The 22,262-nt window shown below is 38.4% G+C and overlaps 1 protein-coding gene across 1 annotated transcript in view; it reads left to right on the top strand.

Moving 5' to 3' along the window:
* Positions 1–22,262, top strand: part of C14H8orf34 (chromosome 14 C8orf34 homolog) — a 338,106-nt gene that overhangs the window by 229,201 nt on the left and 86,643 nt on the right. Inside the window, exon 9 of the mRNA XM_005689042.3 lies at positions 20,911–20,996. Within this exon, the coding sequence (XP_005689099.2) occupies positions 20,911–20,996 (86 nt within the window). The remainder of the gene's footprint in view (positions 1–20,910; positions 20,997–22,262) is intronic.

The raw sequence follows: 22,262 nt of genomic DNA, 5'->3' as shown, positions 1-22,262 counted from the left end.
ACAGGTTCCTTTAGTTGATGGTTTTCAAATTCGGTTGTATACATCATATGGAATGTTGTTTTGGGAATTCAGATTTTACTTAACAGGCTATTGATAAGATTTAAACAAAATTATGGCTTGGAATTAATTTGTGAGTATCAATCCTGATCACTGTTGAAGCTTTAGAAATGGAACCTGGATTTTCAAACTGATGCTTGTGAAGAGGAAAAAAGACTCCATCATGACCTAGCTGGAAGTATTGATCTGTTTCCCTGCTAACTAACTTTTCCTCAAGTGCTTGGAGAAGGGACGATATAAAGGACTGTAGATCTGTTTTACTTTGCTCCTCTTGATTCCAGTAAGAAAGAGAAATAAATAAACAAGCCAAGAACTGTGCTATATACAGATTTAAAACATGAGTAGAAATCAAAAGGACAAATTTGATCAGTCTGGAAAGAAGCCTCAGTTTCAGAAAGAAAATTTACATCCCAATAGCTTTTAAATATTTATTGCAGCGAAAAACCAGAATCTAATTTTACATAGGCTTTCTAATAATCATAAGAAAAAAAAAGATAGATGGCAGTTAGGAAACAGTAAAAAAGATGTTGCATTCATTACTTTTAATACCTGACTTTGGGGAAACTTTTCACATTCAAATTACGAAAATAATCATAAGAGTTAGAAGCGGGCAGACCCAGTTGTATAAGTCAGCATCTGGCTGGCAGAATCTGCATTGACTGTAAACCCCAGATGGTAAGGGTAGACAGGAGTTGTACTGTATTTACCTTCGGAACTGTTTTAAAGACTGGCTAAAGTTTTTAAATTGACTTTTTAAAATAAAAAACCTATAAGAACAGTGAGCATTATATATAACATCTGAAGGAGAATAAGCTTGCTTATTTCTCTTTCTGTTTCTTTTCCTTTATTTAAGTCCTATGGGACCAGCTGAACCCTGTTTATTTAAAAGTGTTCACTGAGCTCATAAGAAATACAGAATATGATCGAGCTTTCTTCTGAGGATCAGTGTGTGTCACTGTTGGCCCAGGATATGTCATCTTCATGGCAAAAATAAAACACAGTATCACCATTCCAGAAGAGAAAGAGAATTAAAGAGGACCTAAATACTTTGCATAAAATAGCTCCACATCACAGAAAGAAAATCTTTAACAAAAATAAAGTATTAGGGTTTATTTGGGAGCTGATTTGGGTAGATATTGAGATTGCAAACAAGTTTGAGTCGTAAGAAATATTCATAAATTCTGTAGAGGAGTATATTGCTCTGGAAGAGAGGATTGTTAAGTCATTTAGATAATCGAGCAAGGACCACTCCTTTCTCCAAAGTCGTGAATTGTCATTACCTCTTTTTAAACTTGTCTGATTTTAGATTTGAACAGGTATAACTGATTTTAAGTGATTGTCTAACTTAGGTGTGATTTCTGAGAATGATTTAAAAATTAGCAAAATATTTAGGCTTTAATATTCAAAACCAAGAGTAATAAGAATTATGCTAATAAATGTGAAAATTAAGGTTTTTTTTAAATGCTCATCTAATGTTATGTAGCTTTCTAGAAGAATTTTAGAAAAAAATGTTACAGCTTGTTTGTAAAAAAAATTAAAAATTTTGTATGATAAAAATAAGTGTTAGTGTTGAATTTAGTAAAATAAATGATAAGAATTTAGAATAGTTTTAGTATGTAATATTCGGAGAAGGCAATGGCACCCCACTCCAGTACTCTTGCCTGGAAAATCCCATGGACAGAGGAGCCTGGAAGGCTGCAGTCTATGGGGTTGCTGAGGGTCGAACACGACTAAGCGACTTCACTTTCACTTTTCACTTTCATGCATTGGAGAAGGAAATGGCAACCCACTCCAATGTTCTTGCCTGGAGAATCCCAGGGACCGGGGAGCCTGGTGGGCTGCCGTCTATGGGGTCGCACAGAGTCGGACACAACTGAAGCAACTTAGCAGCAGCAGCAGTATGTAATATTACTTATTATTATATTAATTATATTATGTTAATATATAATAGATAAAATGAGAACATGATCATTTACATAAATAATTATGCAAATTTCAATGATCCTATTTTAGTAAATCTCAAAAAATCAGAAATTTGTACCGGTTGTTTTATCATCATGGTACTTTGAAACTAAGAAACTCTGTAAGCAATGTCGTAAACAATTGTGATAATGAAAGTGGTGAGAGAATCCATGAAAGAATATAATGTTCATTTAATGCATGAAATTCTTGTTATCCCAAACTTTCCTCTTTATGCCTTTTTTTTTTGTCAACCAGAGCTCCTCTTCATTATCTCTGCTATCAGTTAGCACACACAGTTCAGAAACATAATGAGTTCAGATTCAATTCTGTAGCTTGTTAAATTCTCACAGATAAATGGTCAGAAAAATGTTGGGGAGAGCAGAATAAAGGCTGTGTTGATTCAGAGCCAGAATTGATGTATATTGAACAATGAGGGCTCAAAAATCTAGTCTGTAAAGTGTTAAAACCAGTGATCAATTCAGTTAAAATTCCCAGTGAATGAGTTCAGCCAAATTGATCAATCCAATAGCCATATATGTACTATTGAAACACATGCCCCAAATACACTGAGGCATGGATTTGGGTATTGCTTTAAGAAGCACATGAACAACATTCCTTTCTCCACAGCATTTTGAAGTTATGCTTGTTAAGAAGTACCAGCTGGGTACCAAACATCAGATTAGGTATTTAGAGATATTTTCTCTAATCCTCACAAACAACTCTTCCAAGTGGATGCTTTTAAGATTCATTTTGCAAGCGACAAATGAAGTTCAAGGAGACCAAGTAAGCTGCTTAAGCACCAAAGACTCCTAAGCTGCACAGGTAGAATTTGAACCTTGCCCAATCTGACTTGAAAGCCCCAATCTTGCTACTCTACAATGCTGCCTCCCAGTTTTAAAACAAACTGTTGGTTCCATTGTGGAATTAGGCACATTTTTCAAATTCATTGTACTGCCTAGTCTGTTTTAGGATAAAAGGGCGATGGGATGGAGTAAGGAAAGATGTTTATATGAAATTGGAAAAAAAAAAAACAACTGTTAGGCAACAAAAGTTCAAATAAAGCAAGCAGATAAATTCTTACCTATATTATTGAGATAAAATAATTACCCTATTTTTAGGTTATAAGTGTTGTAATTTAGATACTACGCTAGAAATCTGAAACCAATAAAGTAATGAGTAACTTCAAAGTGAGACATTGATTATTTAAATATCCTTTTTCTAGCTGCATTTTAAGTAAAAATTTAGTTGCTATTTTGAAATGAAAACGCTATGACAAGCATTATGAATTTTATAGGTATCGTGATTCTAGCTATGACTGTGTTTCATATAAGGGAGAAAACTTGTTTCTAATTCTTATGGGTTTTATTTAAAATTCAAGTTCTACTTAGATTTCTTCTCATAAGCATTAACTTGTCAAAAGTATTTAGGTGCTACCATTGAAGGTTTTTGTCTCCCCGAAATTCGTATGTTGAATCCTAAACCTCAAGCTGATGATATTAGGAGGTGAGGGCATTTAGGAAGGGGTTAAATTGTGAAGATGAAGCTTATTTTCAGACTGAATTGTTCTGATTTGATAGTTGATCCAATAAGATGATGTTTCTGTCCCACCAGCTGAGCCCATGGAAACAAATGAAGTGTGATGTTTAAACCCTTAGATTTCAGCATCTAACAGTATCCCAGTTTCACTGAGAATCCTTGGGCAAGTTGTTTACTTTCCCAGTGACTGGCAAATAAAAGCACTGAACATTTTGCAGCTTCCATACAAATTGAGAAGGAGCCCCACAAGTAGAGGAATGTCCAGTGTATTTGCTGCTGTATTTTTGTAAGCCTTTTTTTTAAGCCTCTAATAAAATATTTTTATTAACTATTTTCTAAGGGCTTTCAGAGATTGAAGGATAATTGTCATATAAGCAAATTAATTATATACAAAAACCGACTGCCTTCAAAAATCTTAGGAAAACAAGAATCGTAGACCTTATATGCATTTGGCACTTTTTTTTTTCCTTTGGGGATATTAAAATAATGTGTTTGACAGAATGACAACAGTAAAAACATGTTTTTAAGTGATTTGGTTTAGAAAGGATATTTCCTTTATGTGCTACTTCTGTAGATAAAATACTTAGAGAAATTGCCATGACAGAAAATAATGAGTTCCTGTTTGGCTTCCTTGCTGGCTCAGATGGTAAAGAGTCTGCCTGCAATGGGAGGAGAACCGGGTTTCATCCCTGGGTCAGGAAGATCCCCTGGAGAAGGGAGTAGCTCCACTGTTCTTGCCTGGAGAGTCCCATGGACAGAGGAGCCTGGCAGGCTACAGTCCGCAGGCTTGCAAAGAGCTGGACACAACCACGATTTTCACTATATATCACTATATAAGTAGTATCAAGAATATCAATCATGATGTGACAATAATAATTTTTGAAAACATTCTAGTATTTATTCTTGCTTAAATACCCTGTCTGATAATGTAATAGCAATAAGATTTGTAGGACTTTATTTTGTTTTTATAATATGAGAAGTTTCACTTAAATGAGTCTTCTTTTTTACAATTTTAACTTCCATACTGGCATAAGATGAGGTATCTAATGTGAGATATGGGAAGAAATACTGAAAAAATTATATTTCTCATGTTTATCCACATGTGGAAGCTTCTTGTTTATTCACTTGCTTGGCATGCTGGACCTCCCAGGTACCCTTTGTAGTAAAATTAAAATTGTAATTATGTTCAATTACTTGTTATGGTAATTACCCGTATAATTGGATCACAGTTTCTAAATGGCCTACATAAACCAAATCAAACATACATTTAGTTTATCTCTATGTATGTCTTCTGTTATCTTCCTAATCACTGAACAGTTAATTTGTCTCACTGGCATAAAATAAATATTTTAGATCAAATCAGACTGTATATATTATTGCCATAAATCAAAGAATACTAACATTTCAGAATAAGAATCAAAATTCACAGAGTATGTATTTATTTCAGTTGCAAACATTAGTGCTTAAAACTGAATATGAACTACCTAAAACAGAAAAGCAAATAACTGTGTATCAATGCCATCGTGTATTATGTTTCAGTAAATCTGTGTTTTCAGGAAAGAGCATTTAAGTTTTAAAATTAACATTTTTTTTTCAGAATGTTAATATAATAGTCTATTTTCTTACTTAAAACCAGAAATTCTATAATATCTAAATGCTTTTTGTTCTTAGTCACTCTGTCGTCTCTGACTCTTTATGACCCCATGGACTGCAGCCTACCAGACTCCTCTGTCCATGGGTTGCCATGCCCTCCTCCAGGGGATCTTCCCAGCCCAGGGATCAAACCCAGGTCTCCCACATTGTAGGCAGACTTTTTACCATCTGAGCCCTCAGGGAAGCCCATAACATCTAAATCATGCCATATAAAAGTCAGAAAAAGAAATGAAATCTTGGAAAGAGTAACTTATGACTTGAAATATGGTAATTATATAACAATAACAATAAGTTAGATAAAGAAATAGTTAAGACCCCTTGAGAAGATCTACTTTACAAGCTAACTCTGGTTACCAGTGCAAACTGTTTTAGTTTGCAGAAGTCAGAGAGAAAGTAGTTTCACTATAAATAAATTCTGTGATCCTTTTAAGAGATCAATTGAGGTGTACATCAGAAAAAATAAATTCTAGACTAAGGTAGTTAAAATTTAACAAAGCAGTGTTTATATTCTGAGATAAGTCACCAAATGTATTTCTTCTTTTAGACTGTTAAGCCAAAAGATGAATCATCCTAAAATCTTTATGCCTTATTGCCTTTTCTACTGGTGCAGACATTTGTATTTGGTGTTGTCTTGAATTTTAAGAGCATAGTTACAAGAATGAAAGAAGGTCTTTATCTTGTCTATTAAAATCTCTGCAAGGACTCCATATACTTGACATTTTCTCAGCCAATCTTGTTTTCCAGGGCATCAAATTACTTATCAGCAACTTTCAGTGTAGGCTCTCCAAATCCTAATAAACAAAGCACTTTAACATTGACTCATTTGAAAACCATTTATTACTCGAGTTGTATTTATTACAGAAGGTTATGAGAAAAACAAACTTAAATTATGCTTCCTGCCTCAAAACGAACTTAAAACCTAGGAAGTATATCAAGCTTATGCATAGTGCTAACAGAAACTTTATTCAATTGGTAACTGTTTGTCACCTGTTAGGTAAAGGTAAAGGTGCGTGTTCAGTCATGTCTGACTCTTTGCGATTCCTGGACTGTAACCCCCTGGACTCCTCTGTCTGTGAAATTTTCCAGGCAAGAATACTGGAATGTGTTGCCATTTTCTACTTCAGGGGATCTTCCTGACCCAAGATCAAACCCACGTCTCTTGAGTCTCCTGTATTGGCAGCAGTTTCCTTACTGCTGAGCCACCAGAGAAGCCCTATCCACTTCAGTTCAGTTCAGTTGCTCAGTCGTGTCCGACTCTTTGCGACCCCATGAATCGCAGCATGCCAGGCCACCCTGTCCATCACCAACTCCCGGAATTCACTCAGACTCACGTCCATCCAGTCAGTGATGCCATCCAGCCATCTCATCCTCTGTCGTCCCCTTCTCCTCCTGCCCCCCAATCCCTCCCAGCATCAGAGTCTTTTCCAATGAGTCAACTCGTCACATCAGATGGCCACAGTACCAGAGTTTCAGCTTTAGCATCATTCCTTCCAAAGAACACCCAGGGCTGATCTTCAGAATGGACTGGTTGGATGTCCTTGCAGTCCAAGGGACTCTCAAGAGTCTTCTCCAACACCACAGTTCAAAAGCATCAATTCTTCGGCGCTCAGCCTTCTTCACAGTCCAACTCTCACATCCACACATGACCACAGGAATGGGTACATAAATAAAGCATGGCATAGAGGAGACCAGATTTTGTTGCTATACTCACACATCTTACATTCTACCGTGTTCTATTGAAATATGGAGAATGTTACTCTTATGGAGAAGAAGTAGGGTCATAAAATACCCGCTTTGGGAGCCTTTCTGTTTAATATGAATCAAGCTAGCTCACCTGGCTGAGACTTCGACCTCCGAACACAGTGGTTTCAGATTTCTAAGGGATCTTCTCAGGGATCCCTTCTAAGGGATCTTTTCCTATACTTTATCCCCCTGCTCTACCTCTGATCCCTCCTAAGTAGATGGAACTTGCTGGGTTTTGCTGGAACTTTCTTTATTTCCTCCTCAGAAAAATGTACAACTTTCTCAAGAAGAATTGCTTGGAGGCTGCCCATGATTCCTTCCCTCATGCTAATTCCACATCCAGTAACAATTTCGCAGATATTGTGATGTGTGCATCACTGGCAATATTCCCTCAGTTGCCATCTGTGGGTGTATAGAACCCTGCTAAACTCTTACCGCTCTTTGGTACAAAGTAATATTACTGGTAATTTGGGAATTTCAGTCTGCCTCATACTTCTGCTGCTTATCACAAATTACTTTCAATTACTTCCAATCTTATGGAATGGAAATCGCAAAGAAAGGCACATGAACCATCTGACTAAGGCAGCACAACATACTGTCACTTCCCGGGCTGTGGCATGGAAAAATCTGATCACATCAGAGAGGGAGAGAGATTGACTATATATAGAACTCAGGGATCTAACATGTTCCCAGGGCCACATCCAAAAGAGGGGGTGGTCTCCCATCAGATATGCATGTGAGGCAGGTTTCCATTTCAGGACCATGAGGGAACGGTCTCTGATTAAAGGGAGGAATGGCTGAGGAGGGAACAAAAGCTTTGGCAGTTTTTCAAAAGGGTGGTTTGGCTCCCCACACAATCCCATTTTTCAACCTGTTAGAAATCAGCACTTTAAGACTTCCCACAGCTGCTCTATGCTGGATGCTGCTTACTAGGCAGACTTGCTAAGCAGCGCTCTGACGGAGGCTACAGATGCAGCACCCCAAGCTCAAGTGCAATCTACTGTGAGATTTCTAACTTCGATCAGATGAAATGGTGCCTGTGTTACAGGAGACCTGGGTTCGATCTCTTGGTTGGGAAGATCCCTTGGAGAAGGAAAAAGCAAACCACTCCGGTATCCTTGCCTGGAAAATGCCATGGACAGAGGAGCCTGGTGGGCTCTGACTCTTTGCGACCTCATGAACTGCAGCATACCAGACTTCCACTATCTGTGGGAGTTTTCTGTAACTAATATCCATTAAATCATCTCATCCTCTGTCGCCCCCTTCTCCTCCTGCCCTCAATCTTTCCCAGCATAAGAGACTTTATAGTGAGTTGGCTCTTCGCATCAGGTGGCCAAAGTATTGAAGCTTCAGCTTTAGCATCAGTCCTTCCAATGAATATTCAGGGTTGATTTCCTTTAGGATGGACTGGTTTGATCTTGCAGTCCAAGGGACGCTCAAGAGTCTTCTCCAGAAACACAGTTTGAAAGCATCAATTCTTCAGTGCTCAGCCTTCTTTATGATACAGCTCTCAGGTCTGGATACTTGGGAGTAAAATTGACTATTCAGCTAAAAGTCGCTAGTTGGAGAAAGAAAAATACCAACATTCTCTGGTAGAGTCTTACCTATTTTTGGCATTCCAGACCGTCTAATACTACTACACAATGAGGATGAATGGGAGGTCCATCCCCTACCAGAGCTATTAATATACAGAGGAGGCACTTATGGGGCACTGTGTCCTACCTGACAGTATCAGTATCACCTGAGAACTTGGTAGAAAGACAATTCCTAGACCATCCTCCAGACCGGACTCAGGAATCTGTGGGTAAAACTCAGCAATCTATGTTTTAAGAAGTCCTCCAGGTCATCAGTCCTCAAACTTTTTGGCACCAGGGACCAGTTTTGTGGAAGATGATTTTTTCATAGCTAGGGGTTGGGGGACAGGAGATGGTTTCAGGATATTTCAAGTGTATTACATTTATTGTGCACTTTATTTCTAATCTAAGTCTGCCACTGATCTGACAGGAGGTACCTGTCAGCTCGGAGGAGGTCTGTGGCCTGGAGGCCTGGGACTCCTGCAGTCCAGGCGAGTCTGGTGCACCCTAGAAGCTGAGAACATTGCTCCACTCTGCCTGTCCAATAAGGACCTCCACTGCCTATTTCTATGTGGATAGATTTTTAAAGGGGTGCTCTCTAAGGATGACGGCAGGCTGAAAGCATACTCGCACTTTGCCAGATCATTTTCGAGACAGGGAATCCAGTTTAAAATGCGGACCAATGGTCATGTTGAAGGAAGCTTGTGGATTCCAATGCCCAGAGCTGCTTTTAGCTCAGACATTCTGTGTTGGCTGTTTTCTCTTGGAGTTTCCTTAGCCCCAGGGCAGTCTGGCAATTTGAATGTAATCCTTTTTCATGACTGCCTGGAATTTCAGGAAAGTTGGAATGTCTCCTGGGTCATCCATGGTGTGAGTAATAACCTGGCCAAGGTGTGTGTCAGTGGTCCACATTCTGGTCAATCTGCCTGGAAAATCCAGTTTAGTTGGTCCCAAGGGGTGGTAAGGATCAGTCCTGCTCCATGCGTCATCTTCTCTACCTAATTTTGTGTTGACATTTTTATATCTGAGTTGAGGTAAAGCAGAAGAGACTGGAAAAAAAAAAAATCTATTTTCCATGTGTGCCCTCCATAGATTTGGTTTTAAAATTCTTAAACTTGTGCCAGGAGTGTAATTAGCAACCTAGATAAGAAGAGGCCACCAACAGCAGCGTCACATCTGCAATCAGGCTTGTGTGAGAGAACTATAAATTTGATTAGAGAGTTACCGATAGTTTGCAGGCTCATATCTCACTTTCAGGAGATAGGAAGTTAAAAGGAAAATGTGAGAGGAAAGAGCATGTCACCATCCATCATTTTGTTTTAGAGGTTTATGTTCAGAGATTCTTGTGAACAAGGGAGAGAATTTAAAAAGCAGAATATAAAGAAAGCCCTCTGGTGAAGGGGAGTGTTATTCTATTCCATTCCAGGGTCAAGAGAAAGGCGCTTTGTCTTGATGCATTGTTACCTCACGTGATATAAACAGCAAGAGAAAAGAAATAGAGTGCCTACAGACGAATGCTAGAAGGAAGATTTTTAAGAGAATATACTAAAATAAGGAGAGTGAAAAAAAGCTGGCTTAAAATTCAGCATTTGAAAAACTAAGATCATGACTTCAAATAAAGGAGGATAGTGAAAAAGCTGACTTAAAACTCAACATTCGAAAAACGAAGATCATGGCATCTGGTCCCATTACTTCATGACAAATAGATGGGGAAAAAGTGGAAACAGTGAGAGACTTTATTTTCTTGGGCTCCAAAATCACTGTGGATGATGACTGCAGCCATGAAATTAAAAGATACTTGCTTCTAGGAAGAAAAACTATGACAAACCTAGGCAGCGTATTAAAAAGCAGAGACATCACTTTGCTGACAAAGGTCCATATAGTCAAAGCTATGGTTTTTCCAGTAGTCATGTATGGATGTGAGAGCTGAACCATAAAGAAGGCTGAGACTGTGGTGCTGAGGGAGACTCTTGAGAGTCCCTTGGATAGCAAGGAGATCAAACCAGTCCTCAAGGAAATCAAACCAGTCCTCAAGGAATCCTCAAGGGAATCAACCCTGAATATTCATTGGAAAGACTGATACTGAAGCTGAAGCTCCAATACTTTGGTCACCTGATGCGAAGAGCTGACTCACTGGAAAAGACTCTGATGCTTGGAAAGATTGAGGGCAGGAGGAGAAGGGGGTAACAGAGAATGAGATGGTTGGATGGCATCATTGAACCAGTGGACATGAGTTTGAGCAGCCTCCGGCAGACAGTGAAGGACAGGAAGACCTGGCATCCTGCAGTTCATAGGGTTGCGAAGAGTTGGACATGACTTAGTAACTAAACAACAAGGAACAGCAACTAAAATAAAGAGTGAAATCTAGGTACTGTTGGAAACTTCCTGTTGGCAAACCTGGAGTAGAACTGTTTATCAGAGGTGCTAGAAGATAGAGCTGTATCTGGCACACAGATAGTGCAGGTAGGGGGGCCTGAGAAATGGTGTCAGAGGGCCAGACCACCCACCAAAGGTCAAATGGAATGGCCAAGGGTAAGGGAGACCCAGAGATGGAGTCAGTGGGTTTGGAAAGCAGAGTGAGAGGAAGAACATCCAGGGAACTCCCTGAGGAACTGAGGCTTAGCTGGGACTTGGGTGGAGGGCAGCAACGTTTTACAGACAGCAGTGCCATTCTTCTAGAGTAGAGAACATACTCTTACAAGTCTTTAGTGATTTCAGATAAGATGCTGTTTACATCAGATAGTTACTCCGGGGTAGGAGGGGCACACAAATGTAAATTAGTATGCTAAGCCCCGATGGTGTGGAGGATATCAGACCTGGTATTTGAAGCCTCAGGAAGCTTGGCAAGTAACTGGAGAGATCCTGAAAATACACCCAGGTCTTACAGCAGATTGCAGTCTCATTACTCAGTGAAGGGCTTTGCCTCTGAAGATCCCTGATAAATTTTTAATGTTGATGACAATTTGCCTTTTTTAAGACTTTGAAATTGAGTAAGTGACAATAAATTGTTAGTGAGTGAATGAAAGTTGCTCAGTCATGCCCAGCTGCTTGTGACTCCATTGACTATACACTCCATGGAAGTGTAGGCCAGAATACTGGAGTAGGTAGCCTTTCCCTTCTCCAGGGGATCTTCCCAACCCAGGGATCAAACCCAGGTTTCCCACATTGCAGGCTGATTCTTTACCACCTGAGCCACAAGAGAAGCCCACCCCTAAACTGTTAGAATTTCCTTCAAAAAATAATCCTGGAGAAACATGCTGGAATCCTGAAATGGAAAATGAACATTTAGAAAGAGACTTAGAAATAACTCTATGACCAATGTTATGAAAGACACTTTGAGAATTAAAGAAAGACTTGGGAGGACAAGGATAAAGTAATCTTCTACCCCTTTGTAGAAAATGGTTCAAAATTTCTTAAAACCTGAACTGTTTATGGTTCCCTGGATCCAATTGGCATTTATGATATACTGTTGTTTTCTAGTGAAACAGAATATCATGTCCTTCAAAATAACTAAATTAAGTCATCATTTTTGTTCAGTTGCTAAATCGTGTCTGAAGTTCTCTGTAGAGATTTTGGAGCCCGGGGAGGGCAAGCCTGGTACACAACTCAGTCTGCTCAGCATCTCCCCTCTATCCAGCTGCCTCTCTGCACCTCCACTAGCACATCTAAAATGAAAGCTTCATGAGGATGGAAACTTGGTTCACTGTGTCCACAGCTCCCGCCCCACAACCCCCCAAACTGAAACAGTGCTTGGGCCACTGTAGGCACCTGCCTAGACCCTCCTCTTTATTCCGTGCTTTTGATCTTCTATTTCTAGTTTATTGTAAAAGCTTCCCAAATGGCCTTCCAAGAGGACCCGATGAATATTATATTCTTAGTGCAGCTTTTATTATATTAGGCAATAATTTAAAACTTTCGCAGTTTCCTGTTTCATTAAGTCTACATCTTTTTGTTTAATTTGCAAGATCCCATCTGAATACATTCTGTAATCTAGATGTGTTTGTTGCTTTCAATGCACTACTTTCACGGAAGCTGTTAATTTTTGTTATACTTGGTTTTCCCTTTCTCTCTCTCTCTCTCTCTCTTTTTTTCTCATCTTTCCCCCCCTCAAGGGAGACTTCTTTTTCCAAAGTAAGTGTGCTGTATTATTTCACTACTCTTTCCTTGAAACACCCTTCCTCTTTTTCTTCACCTAATCAAACTTCAGCATTTTCAAAGCCCAGTGCAAGTACCACCTACTCCATTAACATTTCCTGAATTAATCCAGATTCTATTCATCATCTCCTCTGAAGTAGATTAAGTTAGAAATGTTAACTTGGCATTTAATTTCATGCATGCCATAGTGCATTCAATTTAGTTAAAAAAAAAAAATTAAGCGTGGGTTAAGCGTCTGTGTGCAATGCGGGAGACCTGGGTTCGATCCCTGGGTTGAGAAGATTCCCTGGAGAAGGAAATGGCAACACACTCCAGTACTCTTGCCTGGAGAATCCCATGGATGGAGGAGCCTGGTAGGCTACAGTTCACAGTGTGGCAAAGAGTTGGACATGACTGAGCGACTTTATTTTCTTTCTTTCTTTATTCTTTAGTTAGATACTGCTTTCTTCCAGAAAGTATTAAGGGAAGATTGAAGTATAGAATACATAGCATGATGGCATAAAAACAGAAAGATGACTGAATGTCTTCCAGGACAAATGTGAAAAATTAAGAATTCACTTATTTGAGTCTTATCACATCACATGGTTCAACTGAACTGATGGTACCAGAGGGTTTTAAAAAAGAAAAATATTGAGTGTTTTGGATTAAAAAAAAAAAGTATAAAAAAGAAGTAGCACTCATCACTATCCTCCCACTGCTTACACTATTCAAACTTTGCCCCCAAAATGCATATGGCTGGTGGTGGTGTGTTTTAACCAACATTTTGGACTAGGACTAGACAGCTACTTGGCCCTGGATTTTTTTTTTCCTTGTTTCTTCTTACAAAGCAAGACATTGGAATCAGCTGGATCTCAAAACATTACCAAGCAAGCAAAATTTGAATCACTGCTACAGCCACCAGTCTCCTGAGTGAGCTTCCATATGTTTCCTCTTGACTGGTCCATCTTCCTTAAGTCTATCTGGTAAGACATAGGGACTTTTCAGCAACATTTACTTAACAATGTCTATTGATCACGTACATGTGCCTGGTACTATGATAGGCTGTGATATGCACTACAGTAGTCTCTGAGGATGCTATCTTTCATTGGCTTATTTACCATTAAGACTGAGTCAATGGAAGGTGACTGTTGACTCATAAACTTGGAGGTTTTTCCTAGCCAAGTCATATTGGTCAGTTCAGTTAAAATGAGATCTGATTCATTTGTTTGAAACGCAAACACATTTGCTATCTTTGTCACCTCTGCTTGTACCTCACTTAATATGCCCCAAATTTTATTAGCAACTGTTTTGACATATGCTTCTTCTAACTGTTGGAGCCAGCTTTGTGCATGTGCAACTTTAGCATCTCAGTTTCACTGGTATTTTTTACATCTCATTTCCTGCCCTGGGATGACGAATGAGAATCATTCTAAACTAATATATGCACAACTGAAAAGATCAGGGAGATCAATGATCAGGGACCACCCTTGACCAGGAGCCTATGGATAAATGCTCTATGCTTTCATTCTTCTAGTGGACATGTTTCGCAAGGATCTTTAGAATTCTTGTGGGATTGAGCAGCAACCACTGGTAAAGGGTGTGACTCAATAACACACCTTTCTCTTTTATGTGTCACTCTGTGCTCCTCACTCCTGCCCCCACCCCAGACCATAAATTGGATTGCACGTAAGCCTCTGGTTTACATTCTGTATTAGGGTGAACCAGGGTAAGAAATGCAGGATAATTCTTACCTCTTTTCAAGAGAATGTAAAAATACTCAGGTATTCTGTAGAAAACTCCTTATACATAGATTGGGTCCCCTTTTCCTTTCCTTTTCTCCAAGGTGAGCTCATCACTAAAAAATACCTTAAGAAATCTCTCTCAGAGTTTGCAATGTATCAAGCTCAATACGAACTAGGCTTTAGAGACATAAAAATATGAAAAATAAAACTCACCTTTAAGACACTTGGTGTGTGTTGATAGACATCAAAGCAAACAAAACATAGTAAAGTAAGAGCTGTGGTAAAGATTTGCATAGGTACTAAGACTTCTGGAAGAAAAACTTCTGAAAAAAAAGGAGAATCTGTAATTAAAACCTAGGATTAAGCCAAATAGTAAATGAGAGCAATGTAAATTCTGCCAGAGATAATTATAAGCCAGAGAGGCTTAATAAAATATCAGCACAAAAGTAAAAGCAGTTTGGAGTTTATGGAGTATAAAATCCACAGTGAAATATCCAAGAAGGTGAAGTTGCAGACACAGGTAGGGATCGTGCAATAGAGAGATTTGAATGATTTGGTAAGGAAACCATTACTCATTTTGCACAAGAGTCTCCAGTAAAAATGGTAGTTCTTAAAGTCTTTTGAGTCGAAGATTAGTTTTGAGCATCTGGTTGAGGTTACTGTCTCCCTGTCCAAAAAGGGCACATCCACCAAAAACTTTTTATTCCACTTATTGTGAATCACAGTGATTCCCCTGAAACCTGTTTATGGGTCCCTTAAGAATATTCGTGTTAAAATCCCATGCACCGAAATATTTAAAGCATGAAAATAATAAAGCATGAGGATTTGTGTGGAATTTTCTGGTAGCCATATGGAAAATGAATTTTTGAAGGACAGTTTCTGTGTATAAATAACATCAAAGAAACTATGTAATAATCCAAGCAAGTCAAGATGAGTAGCATGATTGTAGTACTAGAATAAAGAAGTGCTGGATTCAGGAAATTCCTTTAGGAAATGTAATCAATATGAATGAGATTGATTAGCCATGTGTCATACAAGGCAGAGAATGATGCAGAAAAGTTTTCTTTGGACAATTTGCTTTGAGATGTTTCTGGTTAGTTCAATTAAAATGTCCAATTAGTATTTGGTTATACCAATCTCAGGCTGAAAACTCAAGATAAATTTTTGAAAAACCACCTTACATGTAGTTAAACCATAAGAGTGGGTGAACTGATTCAGGGAGATGGTACAGACTGGGAAAAGAGTGTTCACACAAAGTAGAAATGAAAGTAAAAACAAGATCAGGAAGTTTTCCTCTGTGTGTGGCAAGTAGAAGATTGGGCAGTTGTAGTGTGTAGCCAATCGTCTCAGAATGGCAGCAGGACAAACCAAATTAAAATAGATTGAGGGGTGAATTAAAACTGTGGAAGTAGAGGCATTGGTGGAGAGTTAATATCTAAAATATGTGAAGAGCTTGTGCAACTCAAAATTTAAAAACTTAAAAAACTGGATTAAAAAATAGGCAGAGAACCTGAATAGAACTTTTTTTTTTTTTTTTTAAAGAAAACATGTAGATGGCCAACAGGCACATGGAAAGATGCTCAACATCACTCGTTATCAAGGAAATGGAAATCAAAACTGCAATGAGACAGTACCTCACAGTTGTCAGAATAGCTATTATCAAAAACACAAAAAATAACAGGTTCTGGAAAGGATACAGAGAAAAGGGAATCCTCATGCCCTGTTGGTAGGAATGTAAGTTGGTGTGACTGCTATACAAAACAGCACAGAGGTTCCTCAAAAAATTAAAAATAGAACTAACATGTGATCCAACAATTCCGGTTCTGAGTATTTCTCTGGAAATGCAACAAAAACACTAACTCAGGAAGATATTTGCACCCATATATTCATTGCAGCATTATTTGCAATTTATAATAGCCAAGATATGGGACAACTCACATGTTCATACGTAGAATCTAGAAAACAAAACAGGAACAAATAAAACAGAAACAGACTCATGGATGCAGAGATCACACTGTTGGTTGCTAGAGGGGAGGGAGGTTGAGGGGCAGCCAAAATAAGTGAAAGAGATTAAGAGATATCAACATCCAGTTATGAAAGAAGTAAGTCATGGGGATACAAAATAGAGCGTAAGGAATATGGTCAATAATATTGTAATAACTTTGCTTGGAGGCAGATGGTAACTATACTTCTCTTAGTGACCATTTCAGAATGTATATGTGTGTGTGTGTGTGTGTATATATATATATATATACATATTTCAGCTTTCTGTAAAGAAACTGAGTGCTGAAGAATCGATGCTTTTGAACTGTGGTATTGGAGAAGATTCTTGGGAGCCCCTTGGACTGCAAAGAGATCCAACCAGTCCATCCTAAAGGAAATCAGTCCTTACTGTTCATTGGAAGGACTCATGCTGAAGCTGAAACTCCAATACTTTGGCCACCTGATGCGAAGCAGTGACTCACTGGCAAAGACCCTGATGCTGGGAAATATTGAAGGTGGAAGGAGAAGGGGACGACAGAGGATGAGATGGTTGGATGTCATCACCAACTCAACAGACATGAGTTTGAGTAAACTCTGGGAGTTGGTGATGGACAGGGAGGCCTGGCATGCTGTAGTTCATGGGGTTGCAAAGAGTCAGACGTGACTGAACTGACTGACTGACTGATAAATATATTTATGTGTATATATGTATATAATTACTCGAAACTAGTAGGATGTCTTATGTTATACTTTGATTTTTTTAAAAAGGCATTAATGGAAGCATTTTTAAGGAGTTTGACTCAAAGAATAATGAGCTAGAAAAAGCAATAGGTAGATGTTTTAGATAATTATGGGAGGGATGTTGTTTTGTTTGTTTTTTTAAGGTTGAAAGAGAAGTGAGCTTATTTCTGTGCTGTGGGAAATGAGCCATAGAGATGAATAGAATGAGTGGTGGTGAGTAATATAAGTGAAGATCCAAGAGGCAGATGAGATGATGGGACCCAAATCACCAGCCTCATGGATGACCTAAGCCTTGGACAGGTAATAGGGTCTGTCACCCTTTGTGAATTCAGAAGGTGGTGAATACAGGTCAGGGTAAAGATACTTCTGCAGGTGCTGTGTGAGTGGGAGTAGAAGGTCTTTATTTTTGATTACATAATTTTTTGGACACAAAAGAGAGGTGATATTTTTGAAGACTTTGAAAGGAATGGAAGAAAAACTACCAACAAGCTGAAGTTTAAAGTTGAGAACTGTTGATTTGTTTGTACTCATCAGTCCTAGAGTGTCATAATACTTACCAGTAGTTTTCAGCTCCTATGTAAACGAAAATGACAGGTTAATACAGGATTAGGGTCTGGTTGGCAGTAATGACTAAAAGATGTGGGTGCATGGGGATTGAGGGGACAATAGGTCCCATCTGAGTAGGGCAGGAAGGAAATCAGGAGAGGAGCAAAACCCAGAGAGAACTGAGAGAAGATGAAGATATGTATTTGATTGAAGAGGAAGTTGAGGAACTTCCCTGGTGGCTCAGTGGTTAAGAATCTATCGTTCAACGTGGGGGACGCAGGTTCAATCCCTGGTCAGGAAACTAAGGTCCCACATGCTGTGGAGCAACTAAGCCTGTGAGCAGCAATTAGAGAAAGCCTACCCCCTGCAGCAAAGACCCAGTGCAGTCAAAACTAAATAAATAAGAAAGATGAGTCTATGAAATCACCTAAAGGAAGTGAGTTTGTTATCAGAGAACAGAACACTAGATTTTAAGATTTCTGACAAAGCAATTGAATTATCTGTCCTTGAGTTGGGGAAGGTGAAATGGAAAGAAAGACTCCAGATTTGAGATTGAGGGACTTTGAAATTAGTCAGTACATATGCATGAACATAAATTTCATTTAAGATAATAGTGACACTTGAGTTGAAGAAGAAAATTTTGAGCCTGATCAAAGTCTTCCCAGGCAGAGAGAAAACAGGTTAATCTTTATACTCCTCTGTTAGCTGAGGTTGAGGGGCTACACAGCCTCCTTTGAAGAGGAGGTACTATAATATTCTTAGAGGAAAAAGGGATGTCCTATTCTTAGATGAGAAAATGGCTTTCCTTATGACAGGAGGAGCAAGAAACATTGTGTTTAGAGGCTGAGAATATAGAAGAGTGCTTAATATGGAAGGAGAGTTTCAGAAAGCAAAGAGAAAATGTTTGAGGGTATGAGTACAACTCTTGTAATGTAAAAAAAAGTGATTTAACTTTTATTGCAACTGTATTTCCTGGACTTGCCCACACAACCCTTGTTTGCATAGCACCTATTAAGCTCTTACAGAAGTAGTGCTGTGTGGATTTCAGCTTGGGAAACATTGGCAGACCACTCAAGGATAGCGGGGCTCAGAGGCATTCTTCAATGGGTTGATGCCAAGTCACGGTGAATTCAACTCCAAAGGTGTCTGGAGGGCACAGTTTGGACAACGATGAGGCAACTTCAAGGCCACCCAATTTGTTGGTGATTATCCTGGCCATTTTTCTTTTCAACTCAGCTAAATTGAGAACTCCATGAAATCAAGGACAGTTCCTATTTCTTTACATTGCCAAAACATTTGGGTTATTATTGAGCATACTGATAAATACTAAACAAGTATTTGTTTTTATTGAAGCTTGCAATGAATAAAAAAAAATTGCAACTTAGGTTTGATTTCTTGTTTCATTCTACCTTTATTGGAGATTTATTTTCCATTTAGGTATACCATCTTAGTTTCCCAACCAGGGATTGAACCCATGTCCTCTGTGTTGGAAGTGTGCCTTCATAACCACTGGACTGAGAGGGGAGTCCTCATTTAGGTTTTTAACCTAATGGTAAATACCCAAAGGTGTTGGAACTGGTTGTCAATTTTTAATAGTAATCTTTATTTACACACTTCAATGTCTTGTATACCTACATACATTCTCTCTTTGATAATTTTGATGAAGAAAGAATATTTGATGTTGCCGATGAGTAAAATATTTACCCCAATTATTAGAAGTAAACAAAATAAAAAGAAAGAGCTGGGAAGATTTGAGAAGTATGTAGCTAAATCAGTCACTTAAATGATGCTTTTTATTTAGAGTAAAAATTAAAACTTAATTAGAAGTGTAAGATTTTTGACTGAAAAGTTTTATATGACTACCAGCAAATGACTCTTGAGAATTATTTAACTAGCTTATATAATATAGTAACTTTGTGTATAGAAGATAATATGTAAATATAAATGTATCATGCGGCTTTTCAGGTGGCTCAATGGTAAAGAATTCACCTGCCAATGCAGGAGACGTGGGTTCGGTCCCCATCCCTGGGTTGGGAAGATGCCCTGGAGAAGGGAATGGCAACCCACTCTAGTATTCTTGCCTAGAGAATTCCATGGACAGAGGAGCCTCAAGGGCTATAGTCTATGGGATCGCAAAAGAGTCAGACATGACTGAGCCACTAACCACCACCAACAGCAATAAATGTATAATACATACACAAATGTTTAAAATTTATTATTGTAACAATAAAAATATAATGTACAATATTTATACTTATTCAAAAGGAAAGAGAGTCATGCATATACATTATTGGATTCTAGTCTGATATATACAAATAAAGATATAAGAGTTGAAGATTTTAACTATGAAAAATTCTGATACAGTTATGGATTGTATTTGAGTTTCCATTTTTAAAAATATTAATAGTATATGTCATGTTTTCATTAATACTCTATGAGGGTACTCAGCATCAGGAAATGCAAGAAAAAAGTAAGGGCACTGGCAGAAACCTCCAACCTCTGGATTATTTGATACACTGTCCTCCAATGTTAGCAGAGCTTATTCTGCTTACTTAGGTCAGAGTTCCCACATTTATTGATGAGCCTTACCTCTTTTGATAGAGTGCTTTCACAGTATAACTAAGCCCAGACTAACCTCACTACAGAGGTGAGGATATAGAAGATCAGAAATCTATTGTCATGAAAGTCCCCATGCAATCTTCCTCTCCTGAAGACCCAGTGTCTTTGAGAACCCTGGGCCATCCACGTATTGAATCTTCATGCCCCCTGATGAAACAGATTTTGACCTGCAGGTCTTTAAGCTCAGATTTTATTGATTTGGAAAACTGTATTTGATGAACCTCTGTGTAACCATGGAAACCTTCTCAGGCCCCTGGACCCAGAAGTCAGGTGAGCACGCTATGTCGGATGCTTGCTTTTCTTCCGCTCACTTCCCCATTGCAGTGTCCATGAAAACATTTACTTATAAACCTTCCTCAGTCAGACTAAGAAGAAAAGCAGATTCTACCTAGACTAATCTTCCCATGGATACAGGAGAAAAGATGAAAGCCTTTTCCTTAAAGGTCAGAAAAGCAAAAACACTATATGACAAGGATTTCAGTAAAGCTTTTTTTCTACTTGGAAGAAGCATGCCTGGTTTTAGAATTTAGAAGTTCATAGTCATTTTCCCGATAACACATAGCTCACATTTCACAAGTCAGCATTACTGGAGATTTCAATAACTGTTTTTCATCATTTAGGCTTCAAGGAGACAACCTGGCAGAAGGGACAGAAGAGACTTCGCAAATACTTCAATCTCCAGATGAAATAGTCCCAGAGTCTTTGGGTGAGTTTTAAATCCAACAAGATATATTGTGATTTCAGTGTCACTTAAAGATGTCTTTAAAAAGAAAACTAAACCAAGCATCTTTTTTTCTTACACCAAATCACCATAGCTGTCAGTCCTCTGCCCACCACTCCTGCAGGTTTTGTGTGTCAGGAAGCTAAGGGCAAAGGAGAAAAAGAAGTGTGAGAAGCAGCCTCTTAATTCCTGTGCTTGTTTAAGGTACAGGGTGACTACATTTTCTACTCTCAGAGTTTGTCACTAATTCCAACTTGGTTTTGGAACTTACATCACCTACTACCATTCTCATTTTGAGGATCCTTTCAGTCTTCTGGGCAGAAATGTCAATGTCAGACTTGATTTACTTTCACCTCTCTCAGCCCTATATTAAATTGAACTCAGATCATGTCATTGTTACCAGGCCAGTCTCGCTTCCCCCAAGACTGCCTAGTCTATGCCTTTGCCCTTCTCCATCTAGTGTAAGAGCTCTATAAATAGACTTTCCTTGTACAGTCTCACCCCATTCGGTTCATTATATTTCTAAACATAAATTTTATTTATTTATTTAAATTAAAAATAAAATTTGTTTATTGTTTATTCTATTTTCTATAGAACAAAATTCAAGCTCCCTGGCTTAGCATATTAAGTTCATGCCAGGGCACTTCAAGATGTTTGCTGAATATATAAGTACATGTAATGCCACTACAGTGGCATCTAAGGTATATTACTGTTTCATCATTCCTTGTTCTAGCAGGAAGCAGTCCATGCATTCAATTGTAATAATTAGAAGAGAAACCATGGGAAAACATTTTCCTTACACCTGGCTAGAGAAGGACATCTTAAACAAGATGCAAAAATTCCTAAACATTAAAAAAGCTCAATTATAGAGTGTTAAGAATTCTTATTCATCAAAAAATGGCACGAAAAAAAGAGGTTGATATGCTACAAAATAGGAAACTATATTTGTCACTGATCAAAGATTAATATTCAAAAAATGTAAAGTATATCTATAATTTAATAAACAAAGAATCAGCAAACCAATAGAAAAAAAAGCCATAGATATTTCACAGAAGAGGAAACACAAATGGCCAATGAGCATATGAAAAGTGTTTTACTCTAGTAGCCAAGGAAAAGTAAGGCCCTTGAGAGATGCTGTTTTATGACTTTTTATGTGACACTGAGAAATCTGACAAAATCAAGTGCTGGTGAAGACAGAGACAAAAAGAAAATCATACAACAGCTGGGGCGTAAACAATTTTGGAAATAGTT

This window comes from Capra hircus, chromosome 14 (genome assembly GCF_001704415.2).
Source record: "Capra hircus breed San Clemente chromosome 14, ASM170441v1, whole genome shotgun sequence".
Classification (NCBI taxonomy): Eukaryota; Metazoa; Chordata; class Mammalia; order Artiodactyla; family Bovidae; genus Capra; species Capra hircus.
The sequence above is the reverse complement of the archived record's forward strand: the minus strand, read 5'-3'. Positions and strand labels throughout refer to the sequence as shown.